Source organism: Teleopsis dalmanni, chromosome 1 (genome assembly GCF_002237135.1).
Source record: "Teleopsis dalmanni isolate 2A chromosome 1, ASM223713v2, whole genome shotgun sequence".
Taxonomy (NCBI): Eukaryota; Metazoa; Arthropoda; class Insecta; order Diptera; family Diopsidae; genus Teleopsis; species Teleopsis dalmanni.
This window is the reverse complement of record NC_051846.1, coordinates 152,827,602-152,844,897: the sequence shown is the minus strand read 5'-3', so window position 1 is coordinate 152,844,897 and position 17,296 is coordinate 152,827,602. Positions and strand designations below refer to the sequence as shown.

The window sequence follows — 17,296 nt, the reverse complement described above, 5'->3', positions numbered from 1 at the left end:
ATTTTGATAGCGGATTATATATTTTCTGAACACTTTATTACCAAAAGCTATTAAATAGGAATAATCGTAAAGTAAAATCCATGTTTTTTACGTAAATTGAACAAACGCGTTTTATTGTAATTAAAAAAATAAAAACATTGAAGTTTAATTTTATATAAACGGATTATATATAAATCTTCAATCAAGTAAGCTTCAGTAACAACCTATGACAATGGGGGAATAGTGTTCATATCAAAGCAGAAGTCAAGAAAAGAAATAAGGCTTAGATAAGACACCTTTTATGAATATAGAGATCTATAACATCACGAAAATGGATTTTAAATGCAACTATAAAGTTAACGATTAACCAAAACAAACATGAGGGCGACCCATCATTACTAAAATACAGTATAAAACATCATGGACTGACAATCATTTTTATTAACTTAAGAAGTTGATAAAGGGTTTTTTTTTTAAAGCACATATATTTTGGATGTCTAGATGTCTTTTATTCCAAATTTATTTCATCTCCTTCAAAATATGCTCCTTCTGAAGCGATACACATATGCCAACGCTTAACCCAATCTTCCATACACTTTTCGTAGGCCCGTGCAGGTATGGCTTTTAGTTCCTTCAGCGAATTCTCTTTTATTGATTTCGATTTTATTGATTCGCACGGATCCAGATCTGGCGAATATGGTGCCTGAGCGATGACAGTGGTGCCGTGTTTGGTTAATCAAAAAATCTCGTACAACAAGAATTTTCCATAGTAAAAATCGCTAAATGCACTTGAGGTAGTCTCACATTAACAGCTGCTGTAAATAAACTAATTGACAGATGGCGCTCAAATTTGTACCATATGTCAAAAAAGGTTGTACCAACATGACAAAAACAATATTTTTTTGAAAACTGTCTATTACTTTCGGAGTAGTTAACAAACAACAAAATCCGGATACTTTTTGAGCAGAAGGTATTCTACAAATCATAAAAAGAATCCTTTTTCAAGAGATGTTTAATAGATTTATCGGAAATAGTGATTATTAGGCAATGAAATGAACTCTATACCGAAGGTTTTCTAAGTGGTGGTCTTTGTCCAAAGATGACCAAGAACTTTTCGCTATGAGAACTGTCGCTCTTGCTAAGAGTTAGAATGATAATAAAATTATTCTTACTTGCTTTTAATTTATTAAATTATAGTTTAAATTAAAATTTAAAGTTTTTAATAAATATTTTTCTCTCTTCTCATTTTCTAGTTCTATTATTCTGTGGTGTTATTTTTAGTCCGTATTTTCTACAATTTGTTAATGAACTCATAAAAGATTGTTAATGTTAATATTCGCGATAAATTAAGCAAATGAATGAACCGCAACCCATTATCCTTTCGTATTTTTATATGCAACCATGTATGCAACCTACACAATAGACCCAAAGAAGTGATTGTATTAAGAAAAATGGCAAATTACGGAAGTTCAAATTTTTTTTAATTGCTTTAGATAAGCTTGAGGAAACGTCAAAATCATGCACACACGTAAACTCAAATATATTAAGCATTCCTATAAGTTAGCATACAAAAGATTCGCTATTGTGTTTACTTATGTGTAATATCTACAGGATTCACTTTTGACATTAAAATTGTAAAATTTTACATGTCAGCGAATTTTCTTATTCATAGACTCTTACTTTTACTTTTACTATTTCTTTATAGAACATTTTTCTTTTGTAAAAAAAATCTTATTCATTACTTTCATTATCTGCACTGGTTGGTTCCTGTTACTACAATTTTGGTTGGTCTTTGTCGAATACATGAAGTGGAAATATAAAAAAAATCACACCGCTTGATTGAAAATATTTATATATACCATATATAATATGAAATAAGAGATATTTACTTGTTATAATATATATTACGTTACAAACAACCATCTAGAGTTATTAAATTAACTTTAGGTCACCTTTCAATTGTCACCTTTCAATTATGGTATCTCCTCTTTAATGGTATATTATTGTATTAAAACTGTGTCAACAATAATCGAAATATTTGTATTTCTCTGGTATAAGCTCCCATTAGAAAATTTGTTTGATAACTTCAACAGAACCAAAACGGCTACCCAATAGCGAAAACTTTAGTTTTGAGAATAATAAAATTTCATTTCATTTTACAAATTTTTCTTATATCCAGAATTTGTTTCCACCAAAACGATATTCAATATGTTAATATAATACACATTAGTGAGTCCATTCCTTTAAAAAGAACGCTTGATATACGAAATCACGAATGTCAAAAAAAAACTTAAAGTATACCATCGTTTTTGAGTGACTTTGATATAACTTCATTCGGTTACAATTCTTTTAATCCATTTAGATGACTGTTGACAAAATTACATATCAATCCCATAAACCAATATCTCTCCAGTAATTATGATACTAAGTCATAAATCTCCGATTTTCTTTAAAAAGAACCAATCTATGCCGATGTTGTGACTCTATACATCAATTAACCCTTTTAACCACCGCAATAAACAGTAGATCAAAAAGTAACAACCTTGTCTCGCTCGACTACATATTCTAAATGATTCGCTACTAATTATAATTTTAATTAGTTTGACTAATATACTTCTAAATTATATATAAATTTAGATATAATAGCGAATTATATACAAGTCATTAGAGCAGTCGTCAAAATTCCAGTTCCAATTCCGAGACATTCTAACGTTATTCACGGGTGACTGATTTTATGTGACGGGTGCAACCTAAATTAAAAATCCTGGGGATTGAACTCGCTGTACGCACTTATATTAGTTCATTACTCAGCGGGTGCCAGATAACTATCCAGGGGTGTCAAGTGAAAGCTGTGCGGCCACTTCGATTGAGGAAGACGTTAAAATTTTTCATGTTAAATGCAATCAGATATATTGCTTTGTATAGTCGCCCTCCGAATCGAGTACACAAGGCAACGTGTCTTCTTCGTAAAATCTTTGGTCCTCTACGAGTTGGCCACAACTACCGCCTCTGTATGAACTACAAGCTGTACAAATTTTATCATGACATTGATATAATTTAGCGAATTAACATCCAGCGACATCACTGGTCATGTCGTGAGAATGAATGATGATGCTCCACCGAAAAGAATATTTAAAACAGTAGTTGGTGGAAGAAGGTGTAGAGGTGGACCGTATCTCCAGTGGAGATAACCCGATTTGATGTACGAGACTGGAGAAGCTGCACAAGCAGCAGAACCGTCTGGAGGAATATGCTGCGTCAGACCAAATTCCGGTAACTTACTTAAATAAGTAAGTAAGTAAGATTGTTGTAGTCAAATACCTGCTTAAATTCTAGAAATAGTTGCGATTTCATATTATTTTTTTTAAATTTTTATTGATATCTATTTCAAATGGCTTTGTTGAAATACACAAAAAAGCTATCTCTTAGTGTTGCTTTACTCAACTTAAACGATTTAATCGTTAAATATATTTCAGCGCTGCTAAGAGTACAACAATCATTATCCCTATTGGGATTTCAACTTCTGACTCTAACAATTTCTGCTATACTTTTGTCATGTATTATATTTATAATGTTTTGAAAATTCTACTTGTTTCATAACATCAGTTATTAAAGTACCGTCATTTTTGAAAATCTCTTTTTGAGCTTAAGTCCTTTGTTATCTTGTATCATCCTCTCAAACCTCTCTCATGTGTAATGAAAATATTGCTCTTCAGGCGCTAAAATGCTATCTGCAAAATAGCCGTGGCTCAAAAGTAATAGCTAAAAGTCGGAGGACAAGCAACAAATAAAGATCGATATGAAAGGATGATAAAAACCCTATACTCGACTGAAAGAAGAGAATGACAGAAGTTTGAGAAAAATATTTTTATATAATGATGAAATATCGAATGAAAAGTCGCTTCCATTACCATAGACCTTTAAGTTATAGTTAAAGATACTATTGGAGGTAGATTTTGTAGGTCCTGGTGCTAGTAACATTCTTCGATACAAAAGAAAATAACATTCTATTATTGCACATTTTCTATTAAATGATCAATTACATAAATTAGAAAAAATAATTAAACTTATTAAATATATATTTATATACCACGTCTAAATATCTAACATCTGTATAGAGTACACCTTTAAGTCGTCATATAAATCTAAATTTTGACTATCGGTACTTTTTGTTGTATTGCTTGTAAATTTTATTAAGGATGTCATAATTATCGCGCATGTATCTGTGTACATTAAGGATTATTTGTGTTCGTATATATAGTATGTATAGTATGTATAGTGTGTTATTGTTTGCTTACACAATTACAGCAATTTTGCGCTTCATATACGAGATTAAGACAAGAAGTTTTTTATTTTGGAAATATTCTTGTGTTTTACTTTACGGAAAAGTCAAAATTCTTTGTTTTCTCGCACAAAAGATAAATAAAAAGTTGCTTTGTTCAAATTGCCGGCCTACCTATGAAGAAGTGTTTTATTTTGCAAAGTTCCAAGATAGGCAATATTTTTCTGATGCTCACATTAATTGCCTGGTACGTGTCTTGTGAATGTCTGTTTATATGGAAAGGCACGAAAAAAGGAGTTTGGATTTGATGTGGTGTTGAGTCGTTATGTTGTGAAATCACGTAAAACAAAAATTATCTAAAGAAAGGGATTTTATTGTTAGATTCATACATTAAAAATAATTTAAAGTAATAAAATGTATATCTTTTTTTTTTTGGTATTTTATATTATTTTTTTACTTGTTACAAAATACGTACATGTATTTATTTTTAATATCAACTTAGCTTTCAATTAATTATATTTTTTTTAAACATCAAAAATGTTTGTATAGAATAAAGCTTGCTGCAAAAATTTTTTTTTTTAAATTATTGTTTTATTTTAGTGCTCTTAACAAGCATATGGCATTTTTGTTGAATTTGTTTTTTTTTCGCATTTTTAGTGCAATTAACTTATTTGTTTTACTTATATATATATATATATTTGTTCTCTTTTGGTGCTACTGGTTATCCTATTTTAACAAATGAACTTCTTTTTTAATTCAATTGTTGAAGTCAATTAAGATGTAAGAAATTCATTTTATAAAGCATCTTTTTATAGCATTAAATTAGAACAACAAACTTTTGTTATTAATTTTTTCTTGCCGAGAGTCGTCTTATGATAAAATGCAATTCTCGAAACAGCATTGTTTGATCAGCCAAATTTCAATAAATTAACTAAATTGTTGTTGTTATCTTTTAATTTCTATTCGAACTCTTGAGACTTTTATTTTTTAAATAATTGAATTTTTTACCCGACTATTTAACTGTTCGCCAAACACTGATCATCAGTTGTTTTTGAAAATATTATTTGGTTCTATAAGTCCAACTTATAGAAATTTCAACCAATTTTTTATTTGTTAAAACTTCAAAGATATTGTTTTTATAGAGACATCATTTATTGCACATTTTTACAAAATTTTTTGTTGTGTAATATAATTAATTGAAAAATAATATTTTTTAGTTGTAATATCTTCTTATTAATTTTTGCAGAAATTACAAAATTAAGAAATAGTTTTTTTTAGTGTCTACATTTTTATTGCTTTATAAAAAAATTTTAATAAGCTTGGACAAGTTGTGAACAGAAAGTGCCAGATCTGGAGATCTGGAGATCTGGAAAAAGTGCTAAGTGTAGTTAAACTGCAACAGTCCAAATTGTAACTCACTTTTTTTGTTCCTAGTATATATAGCTGATTAAAATATATTTTAAAATTGATCACAGTATTTGTAGAACCTCATTTGAATTTCCGCCAAATATACTGTTTCACCTTAAATCTTTTCTTGACATTTAAGGAATAAATAACGGACATCAAAATGATGTTTTTCTGAAAAAAATTTTGAAATCCATTATTGGATTTGGATTGAAATTACTTTCTGCACAACCAATTATTTTTCTTATAAATCAAGTTGAGCTCTGAAGCTTTGCGTGAAAAGAGTGAAGAGGTTTACTTCACAATTTTAAAAATTCAATTAAGCAAGCAATTCATAACCGATTTCTAATAATAACTTAATTACATTAGTAAATGATGTTTCTATTTAATTATATTGCAAAGCAATTTTAATGTATTTTTTTCTCAGTACATCACTTTAATTTGTTTTACATTATAATTATTTAACATATTATTTTTTATTTTATTTTAACATATAAAATGTGTTATTGTTACTTAATTCTTTAATATCAATACCTTATTTAAATTTTGACTATTAATTTATCATAAATGCTAAAAAGAATTCCCTAATCCGAGAAACGAAAACAATCGCATTAGATTTTCAATATTCACAGCATACTGGATGTTGGAAAAACTTCCACCATAAAAAAAAAATTCCATCAATAGTACCCATTAGAACTATGTAATACAAATATCTGTATTTCGATAAATATTTCCAAACTTGTATATTCGTGGATCAAGTCAATATTTCTTGCATTTGTACTGAAAAAGTGCAAAATTAAATTATACAGAAGTTCAACAAAAAAATAATTCATTTATTTTTATTATAGACCCTAGTGCCATCAATACCACAAGATTTTAAAGTTGAACGTCTTCACATATCACGCAGTGGTATCAGCATGGCTTTAGCTGGACCCAAAGGTGTAGCTATTATGGAGTTACCACTTCGCTATGGCAAATCTGGTCAATATATGAATGGCAAAGAGAAAATCACATGTGGGTAAGTCAAATAAATGCTAATTTTATTCTGAGTGTAATGACAATCTGTTATCCAAAATTAAAATCAAAACTCCATTAACATCAAAACTCTAAAAGTGAAAAAAAGCGAGGTATACTAATAAATATTGTCATTACTCAAGCTTAAAATTGAAATTACTTTTGAAAAAGAAAATCAACCGAAAAAGAATTATGATAAACTGCATAGCGCAACATTTTGGATGCAAAAGTTTGTTGCGAAGTCTTAAAAGTTTCCATTTTTTCAAAAGCCATTATTATAATTTCCCGCTTATTTATTTGCCCGTTCACTTACTACCGAAACTGAGAAACTGAAGCCGAAACCGATGCTAGTTAAGGTGAATTTTTAGAGGTTAACTTTGGTGTAAAATGTGCTGCGTTTAGCACATCTGTTTTTTATTGCTTTTAATTTGCCATTAATAAAGCATTTTCCAAAGTGAAAGTCAGGCGTCATTACTCAGCTTCGCCTCAGAGTAATCAAAGTAATTGCAATTATATTGAGACGTTCCCATTCCAGTCCCCACTTCAAACACCAATTGCTAGTAAATTGTAGCATAATGTAGTAGTCTTTCTAGGAATGATAGCTATAACTCAATAATGTTGTCATTTTTATGGACTGCAATTATAATTTTCATTTTAATAACTTCTTATTCAGCAAATAAGTTGGGTTGAGATTTTTTTTCATAAACGCTAAAAATTATTAAAATACAATTTTAAGTTATAAAATAATTACACACAATTATTTATTAAACCAAGAAAAACGAATAATACAAAAAATATGAACTCCATTTTTTCTGTTAATTGGTAGCACTGAATTGTGTTACCGTATAAAATTTTAGCGCTATATGTTGCCATCACCTACATCACCTTTTTTGCAATTATACTTTTGAGTGTTCTGCGATAGCACAAAGTCATCCTTTCACAATGATCGAACATACTAGTAATATTCAACTGAACTGCTATTAGCACTTCGTGGAATTCATTCAAAACCATAAAACAAAAATCTCCATAAAACTTGCAGGTAAAACTTAATCAATCTATGAAAAATGTATGTATATCGGAAGACGGTTGGGTAAAGCGCTGGAATAGTTATAATAATCAATAGAGTCTACTTGAAGACAATAGATTAAATTTGATTAAATTTGGTATTAGTACCCGTTTAAAATAAGCAATTTTAAGTGACACAAGGGAATATAATGTATCAAATATATGACTGCATCTCACTTAAAATTACTTATTTTAAACGGGTACTAATACCTGTCGCGCTTATAAGTGACAATCCTCGCAACGGGTACAAATACCTGCCCCGCTCATAGTGTGTTAAGAACGATATCATATTTTATTGAGGATACTTAGTTAATACCGCAAAATAAATATTTGAGAAATCAAAATATGCCCGCGGATTTAACATAGAAAACGTAAACTAATTAAAACAGTCATTATATTTAATGTGTGCCAAATAGAATATGAAAAGAATGCACCATCGCTTCTGACAATCTCGAAATGATTTCAAAGATTTCATACTGAATATCTGTGGAGAACCAATCGCATGAAGGTATTCAAAATTTTCCATTAATTATTTAAGCATCGTTCTGGTGAAGTGAAAAATCATGGTCAGTCCAAGATTGATCCAGTAAATTGCTAAGGGCTATTTCAATGGGTTCCAAAAATATTTATCGAGACTTAAAATGTGATTTGTTTGCAAGCTTAAAAAGTGGAGGATACAAGCATTTTCAATACAATTTTAACAGGTTATAAAACTTGGTACTATGGAGTCCAGAAGGTGCTAATCCATCCATTGAAGCCAGATAACATAAATCAGGCAAAAAAAGTAATGAAATTAATTTATATCATCCAAAGAAAAGTTATAGCTTTTATTCCTTTAAAAACTAAATAGATGATGACTGCTAAATTAAATTATAATACTGTGCTCATCACCACTGAACAGTTTAAAAAAACCGCCAGTGTTTTTTATCCTTAACATACGGTAAACCATGTTTACATAATTAGCGAAAAAAATATTGACCCTAGGCTGGTTTTTTAGATAGCTCAATACCATTTGCTTTTACCAATTATTGCTAAAAACAATTTTTACAATAATTTATTTTTTACTTGATTTTCTAAAGTGAAACTATTTTATAAATATTAAAGTATAAATAAAAATATCTAAAAGTTTAAAATAGTGGTTTCAAAAATTTCGTTCAAGAATGACTAAATAGCGACAGCAAAAAAATTTTTTATTGTACATCTTACAATGCAGTCCTCGCTTTTTGAGAACAAAATTATGCATTTTGAATACCAAATTTTCTAGTCTTTCTCTGACAATAAGCGTACATCCTTTTTCATATCACAGGACGTTAAAGCGTCTTTTTTGAATTTTTGACAAAACTTTCTCAACATTTTTAGTTTCAAATAGTCTTGCAATTTCTCTTCCCTCGCCTCTGTACTTTTTGAGATGTTGCATTTTACTTTTCAGAATATAATGCGAATTTTCGATTGCTCATTTGTGAGGCTTTTATTTTTATTATAAATTACTTTATAAGGGCAGGAGGGAGACTGCCAGAGTTAGCCGTGGTAATAGTTGAAACAAAATCTTTTGATAAAACAAGCGCAATTGTGCATTTTATGCCGCTTCAAATACTGAACTTAAAGGATTATTTACACAAATTTCACCGAAAGAAATTCGCCACAATTGCAAACAACTCAGTTAAGTGTAACTACCGCGGCTAGCAGGATAACGAAGTCGGTAATGTCGTCAAGGACGGAAGGAGGTCTTGTCTACATGCAAGGAGCATAACTTTAACAAAGTTTTTTATTGTCATATTATATAGTATAGAGTTTCAAAATGTTTTAAAAAAAGCACTGGCAGAAAAATTAATAGCTTTTTAATTTTTTTTTTAGTTTTTAGTTTAATTATTTATAGTTGTATCGAAAAAATATTTGTCAAGTTGTAGAATATTATACTGTGTAGATTCTAATACTTACATTGTATATAAATAATCGTTTATTAAGAGTAAAAATTATTCATTAGTTTTATTTAAAGTTTAGTATATTCTATTGCGGATAATTTTATAAGTTCAACCCCAAACATGGAAAGTATTAACATTCACTTAGTCTTGGGACCCGTTAAGCTAACATTATAGGATTTGCTTTAATTTCTGATATCATTCCATCTTTTGGATCCCCTCTTTTTGTATGAAAAAAACTGAAGAGCAGCATAATAATTGTTTAATTGTTTTCTTTGTACACTCTTCCTACATAGTCTTCTGAAGAATTCTCTATGTAGACCAGAGAATCTAGTCACATAAATCAAATAATGAACTGTAATAACGGAATTAAACAGATTGACACTATGCCTGAGAAGTTGTTGACACTAACAGGATGCATTTGTATGTTCCAATTGAAAACGTATTTAGACTTTGTCTTACTTTTATTTTTATTCTATATTTTATATATCTGATATCGTGTTATTTGAAAAAGTCTAGTCAGATTGTCAGCTTTATATTTTTTGCCGATATCGGTATGGAAGATGGTTACCGTTTCATAACACCTCAACGAAATCAGAAGATATCAATCCATTTGGAATGTGTTTCAAAAATCTATATTAATTTCTAATAGCAATTGAATATACGTAATAAAGGCTAAATAGTTAGATTTATTATATATCAAAACCGGTATTAAACCACCGCAAATCATGATCCAATAACAGCTATTTCGAAGTTCAAGTTATTTAATTGGCCACAGAATAAACACAGCATTGCTTGAATAGTAAACGAAATTGGTGACCTATGCTTACTAAAACATGCCTACATATCTCAAGAGAAAAATCAACGAACTGTTTACTATTCGTAATGTGGATAGCGTATCTCTCTGAATACTAGAGCACCCAGGCTAAATATTATCAAAAAATGCATGTAACAGAAATAAAAATGCAACGTCATTAGAAATCGCAGAACTAGATAAAATTAAAAATGTCAAAGGCACTGATGAGATACAAAAAAACTGATGCAGATTGTATGGTGATATAACGATAAAAGACGAAAGTCATATTTGTGAGTAGAGCCATGAATATAAGGATACTTTAACAAACCTGGATAAGCTAGATTTTTGCTAACAACAAAATAGAAAAAGAGCAACAACTAAAAACTAAGAGAGAGAAAAAATATAGGAAATAGAGAAATAGAGGAAAAAATAGGAGAGAAGATCCTAACTCTCCTTAGGAAATGAAAGATCAACCCCGTGTAAGAAGAAATTACTAGTATGACCCAATCCTTAAATTAGATACAGATTGTTTGCTTTACTTTAGTCATAGACAGTTATTCTGCATAACGTTATGGTCTTAATTTTGTTCCTACACTGTGAATGATGTGATTTCTGATTGACAATTAAAACAATATGGCCATCACTAAACATCCTATTACACCTGACCACGTTAACCATATTATGAATGGTTTTTACTTCAGCTTAAAAAACATTTCTGAATTCGATAGTCTGAAGCTAATTACCAGACATATTGAGAGGGTCTGAAAAAACACTTTCATATATGTATATTTATTTCATAGTCATACACCAACTGTTGAAAATTGATTAAACTTTTTTAAGAACCATTTAACAGTACAGATCTTTAAGCTTGCTTAATAGGAATAAAAATTTTGTGAACTTTATTGATAGGTGTGCTTAAGGGGATAATAATATTTCTTGTAATATCATTGAATTACTGCAGATTTACTGTGTGTTTATATGTACTAATTTACATTTCAAAACCTGGTACTTTTGAATATCCTCTCGGTTGTAAATTAATCATACATATCTTTCGAAATTTATACATCTATCTCTTTTTTTTTATTTCTTTTTCTCTCACTATCTTTTCACCTTTCTCTTTCCACTCTACATCGCTTTTCATTTCTGGTTCTGTATATTTATAAAAGTACTATATTTTTTTAGTGATATTTTTTATGTTATTTGGTTTGTATCTCAAACACTCAGCTCACGAAAAATATCATTTATGTAACGCTTAACTCTTTCGCATCATTAATGAAATACAAAAAAAAAAATAGAAAAAAATTTATAATCAAAAAGGTGGAAAGTGTTGATTTAGGGTTGCAAACAAATATTTTGATAAGTCAAGTAAACAAATCCAGATCCATGCCATACCACTCATGCAGGCGCGTAAATATATTAAATAGTATTGAGAGGAACTAATTTTCATTAAAAGGATTAAATAATATTTTGTAGCGGTAACTTGCCTACCACCACCCCCTTATCAAAATTGTTGCACATAAATTGGTGGTACGGAATTATGACAAAATATGAATTAACATAAAAGACATAAAAATGATATTTGAAAAACGCTGTAGCTGCGACTGTGACTGCGACGGCGACGACAACGGCTATGGCTATTGCTTTAGCTTTGGCTTTGGCAGCGGCTGAATTGTAAACTTGCAAGACAATCGACATTATAAAAAGCAAAGAAATTTTTCCGCAGCGCATAATAATGAGCCACATTTGGAAAGTAAAGTAAAGGTGTACGGTAGAGAACACCCTTACATCATGCCACTTACCATCTTCCTTGTTCCAACACGATGATGAGAATGCCACTTACTAACTCACCCGCAGTTTATTATTTTCAAAATATTCAAATTTTTTGGTAATAACCGAAAACGGCTGACATAGAGCAAAACCCTCGGTAAGAGCAGTAGCAGGAGCAAGAGTGGGTCTTATAATGTTCAAAAATCGCGCATTTTGCCTAATCTACAAAATTCGCTTATCCCTGTATCCTGTTGTTGGTTATGTATTGTGTCGTTCGTTCGGTAGTCGAAACTTATTAAAATATTCAAATTCACTAAAAAAAAGTTATTCGCATTTCATAAGCAGTTTCTGATTATGGGCATTTCAACCGTTCCGTCTCCGTCTCGTTGCCAAACAAATACCAGAATACAGTGGATGTCCTGAAATTACCTTAGAGTTCTTTGCTGATATCAGGTAATTTCATTTGACGTTACAATAACTGTCAAATTACTTCGATTAGCATAGAAATGGGGACATTCCATTCTGGTGGCGGACATTATTATTGTTATTATTTTTGTTTGTAATAAAATATTCAATATTAAATTTTATATATTATGTTTTTATGAGTATTAAAAGTGAATGTTTTACGGAAATTTAATGATTTCATATTTTTGTTATTAAGTGGCATTAAGTTGCGAGGGAAAATAAAATATTACATTACATATTTACAATACATAAGTTTACATTAGTATGTATATTAAATAATAAAACATGCTTAGAATAAAATATAAGTCAAATTTTATAATATATTTTATTATAATTTATAAGTTAACCGTATTTTACAGTAATATATAATACTAGGGGACTCTGACCCCTGCGGGCTTCGATCGTCAATCCCTGTTATATTCATACGTACTCCTTCATATACAACAATATGCATGTGCTTTTAACTCTCACTAGAAGGGACATCAAATGTTGTTCTAGTTTTGAAATTCTTGAAAAAAATTAGGAAGTTTGGCGACGGTAGGTAGGAAGTTTGGAGTGGCGGCCTTGTTTTGAAAAAGCCCACTTGAGCTCAAACAATGGCCCATTGTGGTATCACAGGAATAGCATTCGTACACACATCGATTTAAATCAGTATACAACTAACGCCGAAAAAGGTAACGAGTCCCCAATTAGGTAAATGAAAACCAAGCTAACAGTTCTATAAACTTGACCAGATCCCTAAGATTACTGAATAATTTTAATAATTCAAAAAAGAATTACAACAATATTTCTTCAAAAACAATATATATATATATATATACATAGCATGTACGAAGTTAACGAAAACAAAAATGTACAAAGGCACGATAATAGTGTAGTGGTACCATGATGATGTCATAAATGTACGACGGTACATATTGAAAGTGTTGAAGCAATGTGGCTACATAACGCCACAGACAACCAACGAGCTTGGCTACAGATTTCAGAAGGAATCTGTATCACTAAGAACGCAGTTGTCTAACTTGATGGTAAATTGATGAAAATCAATATAACCAATCTATCTATCTAATATTACAATATTTTATAAAAAGTGCATCCTTAAACTGGTTTTCATTGAAACAAGATGATTAACTCTTTCAGATCACATTTTATAAAATATATTATTTATTTTCTCTGATTTGTCAACTATTTATAGGTCTAAGAGATTTGCATATTACGGTTATAAGGCTATATAACTACCTATTTCTAGAATTATGACTAATAATTTAATATATCTTTTATTATAGTCATTTAAAAATGATATAGAAAATATAAATATACATAGTCTTCCACTTTCATTATATTGAATTTTACATATTGTAAAGATTTTATTGTTGCTGTAGGGTTGGAGCAATTCAGATATTTGTATTACTTATATTTTTAAAGTTGTAAAATTCTTGTTGCAGAGGTTTTGAGAACCTCGAAATTTTTTTTGCATTATTTACTGAATTATTTATTTAAAGCATATAAACTTGATCAAAATGTAAAATTCTCTTCAATAGCACTAAAATATTATATACACAAATTTTGCTCCATAACTCGAAGTTCTATTACTTGAATTAAATACAGTGCAACAGGGTTTAGAGACATACAATTACAAAAAAATTCTTTAACGTGGAGTCTCCGTAAGTCGAACCTTTGCTTTGCAAAATGTTGATTCGAGCTATTGAAGTTTGACTTTATTTATCAAAAAATATAATTTTTTTTCTTGAAGCTCTGACAAAAAAACGATCTCCTTGATCTCTTTTTGGAATTGTTTGAATTTAAGAATTGATTTATAGATTTGGCAGCGATATCATACTCTATACATTTGACAAAGAAAGTGGTTGATGGTTTGTTTTTAAATGAAAATGCCGTTTTTTTATCCATTTAATTATTATAAAGAAAAGTTTGAAGAGCACAACTGTCTTTATACATAACACTTTTTTATTTTTGACATATATTTTAGACTTGAAGGTCTTCTATTGTTTGGTTCAAATATTTTGGATCATCACATCATTCTCCATTGGAGACTCCTAACGTTTGGATTGATAGTGCGTTTTTTTATGATAATAAATTTCATTGTTTTTATTGGAATTAATTTTTTTTACTTAGAGTTTCTTGTTTTATTCCATGTTTTTTTTTTTTGCCATCCTTAAAATAATTGTAAATAATTTATAAATTTAACTTTATGGCTTTTATAAAAAATACACATCTGATTCATGCTTTTTTACGCCTTCTTCCCATATACATTACTGGAGTAGGCTTCATTGTAAGAAGCCCACAAAAGAATTGTTCCAAAATTGGCTGCTTATTGTCAAATTGGGCTCAATAAAATATAAAATTTATTACTACAATTGCGTTTACTTCACAAAGAATTTTCAAAATTAAAATAAAAGTTCTAATCAAATGCCACTGAGACAATTACACGCTTAAGTAGAAGACCACTAATTATAACCCTTTTCCCGTATTTACAAAGAAAACTTCAGTGTTCATTGTTTAGAGACACTTTTTTATTAAAGGAACTTTTATTTGCTAGTAATTTGAAAAGAATAGAAAAAAATATTCCTAATTTAATTTTTTATTTATATGCAATTCCACTACAACCCACACTTTGGTTGCCTGAAAAAAACGCCTAAAAAGGAAATGCCACGCACTTTTGTCATAAAATTCTGCTTAAGATAAAGGGTGAAGCAAAGCGTATTTCCGCTTAAAAATCCAAATGAACAAACACCAAGAAAAAAAAAAATTAAGTAGCAGATTTGTACGTGTTTACTAAAAATTTACCATTTTTTTAAATATTTTATTTGTATAAAAATGTCCTTTTTGTAAAAAATTAGAAGAAAAAAATCCGTTAATGTGTGTATAATTTTTTTTCTATTTTTGAAATTTTTCTGCTTTGGCAGAAAAGAGATAATTTTATTTCATTAATCCTTTTTTAGGACATTTTGTCGGGGGGTTAAATAAGCCTTAAACTGTGTAAATAAAAATTACAAACAGGACCAAACGCCCACATATTTAAAATGTCCTGTTCTTTATTTTAATCAAGTGTACAGTTTCATTACATCGTCTAGGAAGTACTTTGTGTTTAATTTTTTTTTTATTGAATTATTACATTGTTTTTTTACTACTATTAAATGTTATTAATAATATTAAGTTTTAATATTAACTATTATTTTCAATAGAGAGGTTTTTCGAACAGTATTAAATTGCAACAAAAACATTTCGTAATTTTATTAATTAATTGAATTTTTGGTTAACCATACAGCTAAATAGCTGTCATTACTGCCAAATATTATTGTAATGTTATTAACTATTAATATTAACAATTAATTTATTGTAATTTGTTCTGCTCTATATAATAAAAAAGAAGTTATGACTGAATGGAAATTATTTTTATTAATGATTACAAGCACATATAATAAACGGACTAACAAGTTAAAAGTCTTGCATGTGAATATCTGGCTTCTCTAAAAAAATCTCTTCTAAAATACCAGTATTCATAGTATATATTCCAAAACTGAATGATATATAAACTTTAAGTTAATGATAATACCAGTGTCTCCACATTTCTGAAAAAATGGGTTCATTTAAAAAGATAGGGACATTGTGATACCACAAAAAGAGCTCTTCTATATAATTGTCAAACATTTTTAAATAGAGAAGCCAGTAGTATAAACCATAAACCACTTATATCATTTTAATAGAACGTGCAATATGATTTATACACGTATATAGAATAACGGATAGGCATTTGAGGTACAGAAAACCTGAAGTAGATAGTCGCCTTCTGGTGAATGTCGAACAGTGACAAAGTAGTTGAAAACCATAAGCTAATATAAAACAATGGTTATAAAATAATTGCGTACATTTGTAAAACATTATTAACAAAATATTTTTGAAATAAAAACACAAAGGAAAAATTATTTGATATAATTTTTAGAAACAAAAATTTTGAAACTTTGAATCCATTTTAAGTGATAGATTTTACCATTATAAATTCGGAAAATTCACAAATCAATCCGTCATTATTTATTGGTGTACTGAGTTTTGAATGCAACTGCAGAAATGCCTATGATGCCGAATACCTTGAAAGCTTATGAATGGAATCAAAAACTAAAAATCGGGACGAAAGATTTTGTTGACATCTAGATGATTGATTGATGATTGATATACGAAAGAAATAGAAGAACGAAGAACGAAATAGTTCATTAATGGAATATTTTGGAATATTGGAAAACACTAAGTGGAATATTTTACAACTAGTGTTTTTAATACAAACTTGCTTGGTTTTTGACCATTTTTTGTTTGGAAAAAAAAAAAGAATTAAAGACCACGTTTTTGGACACTTATACTCCACGTGGGAGAGAATTTGTGGAAGACGGGTATCTTCTTTTTTGTCACACACTCTACGATTATATATTATGATGTTAATTGTAGAAGCGTCTCCATATCGATTAAGCATACCAGTTTCTGTACTCTACTCTGACACTGATCTTTTGGTCCATCACTTACTTTCGTTTCGTAAGTTTCTGTCACCCAGAGAGAGCCATTGAAATGATCATTTACTTTATGACAAAAAATTAA

At 29.3% G+C, this 17,296-nt stretch overlaps 2 protein-coding genes across 2 annotated transcripts in view; one reads left to right on the top strand and one right to left on the bottom strand.

The window, feature by feature from the left end:
- Nucleotides 1-6,687, top strand: part of LOC119666472 (nuclear pore complex protein Nup88-like) — a 30,459-nt gene extending 23,772 nt beyond the window's left edge. Inside the window, exon 2 of the mRNA XM_038075748.1 lies at nucleotides 6,514-6,687. Coding sequence (XP_037931676.1) covers nucleotides 6,514-6,687 — 174 coding nt within the window. The remainder of the gene's footprint in view (nucleotides 1-6,513) is intronic.
- A 657-nt stretch (nucleotides 6,688-7,344) lies between these two features.
- The window catches only part of LOC119666471, a 40,040-nt gene continuing 30,088 nt past the window's right edge, over nucleotides 7,345-17,296 (bottom strand). The window contains exon 9 of the mRNA XM_038075747.1: nucleotides 7,345-7,387. Coding sequence (XP_037931675.1) covers nucleotides 7,345-7,387 — 43 coding nt within the window. The remainder of the gene's footprint in view (nucleotides 7,388-17,296) is intronic.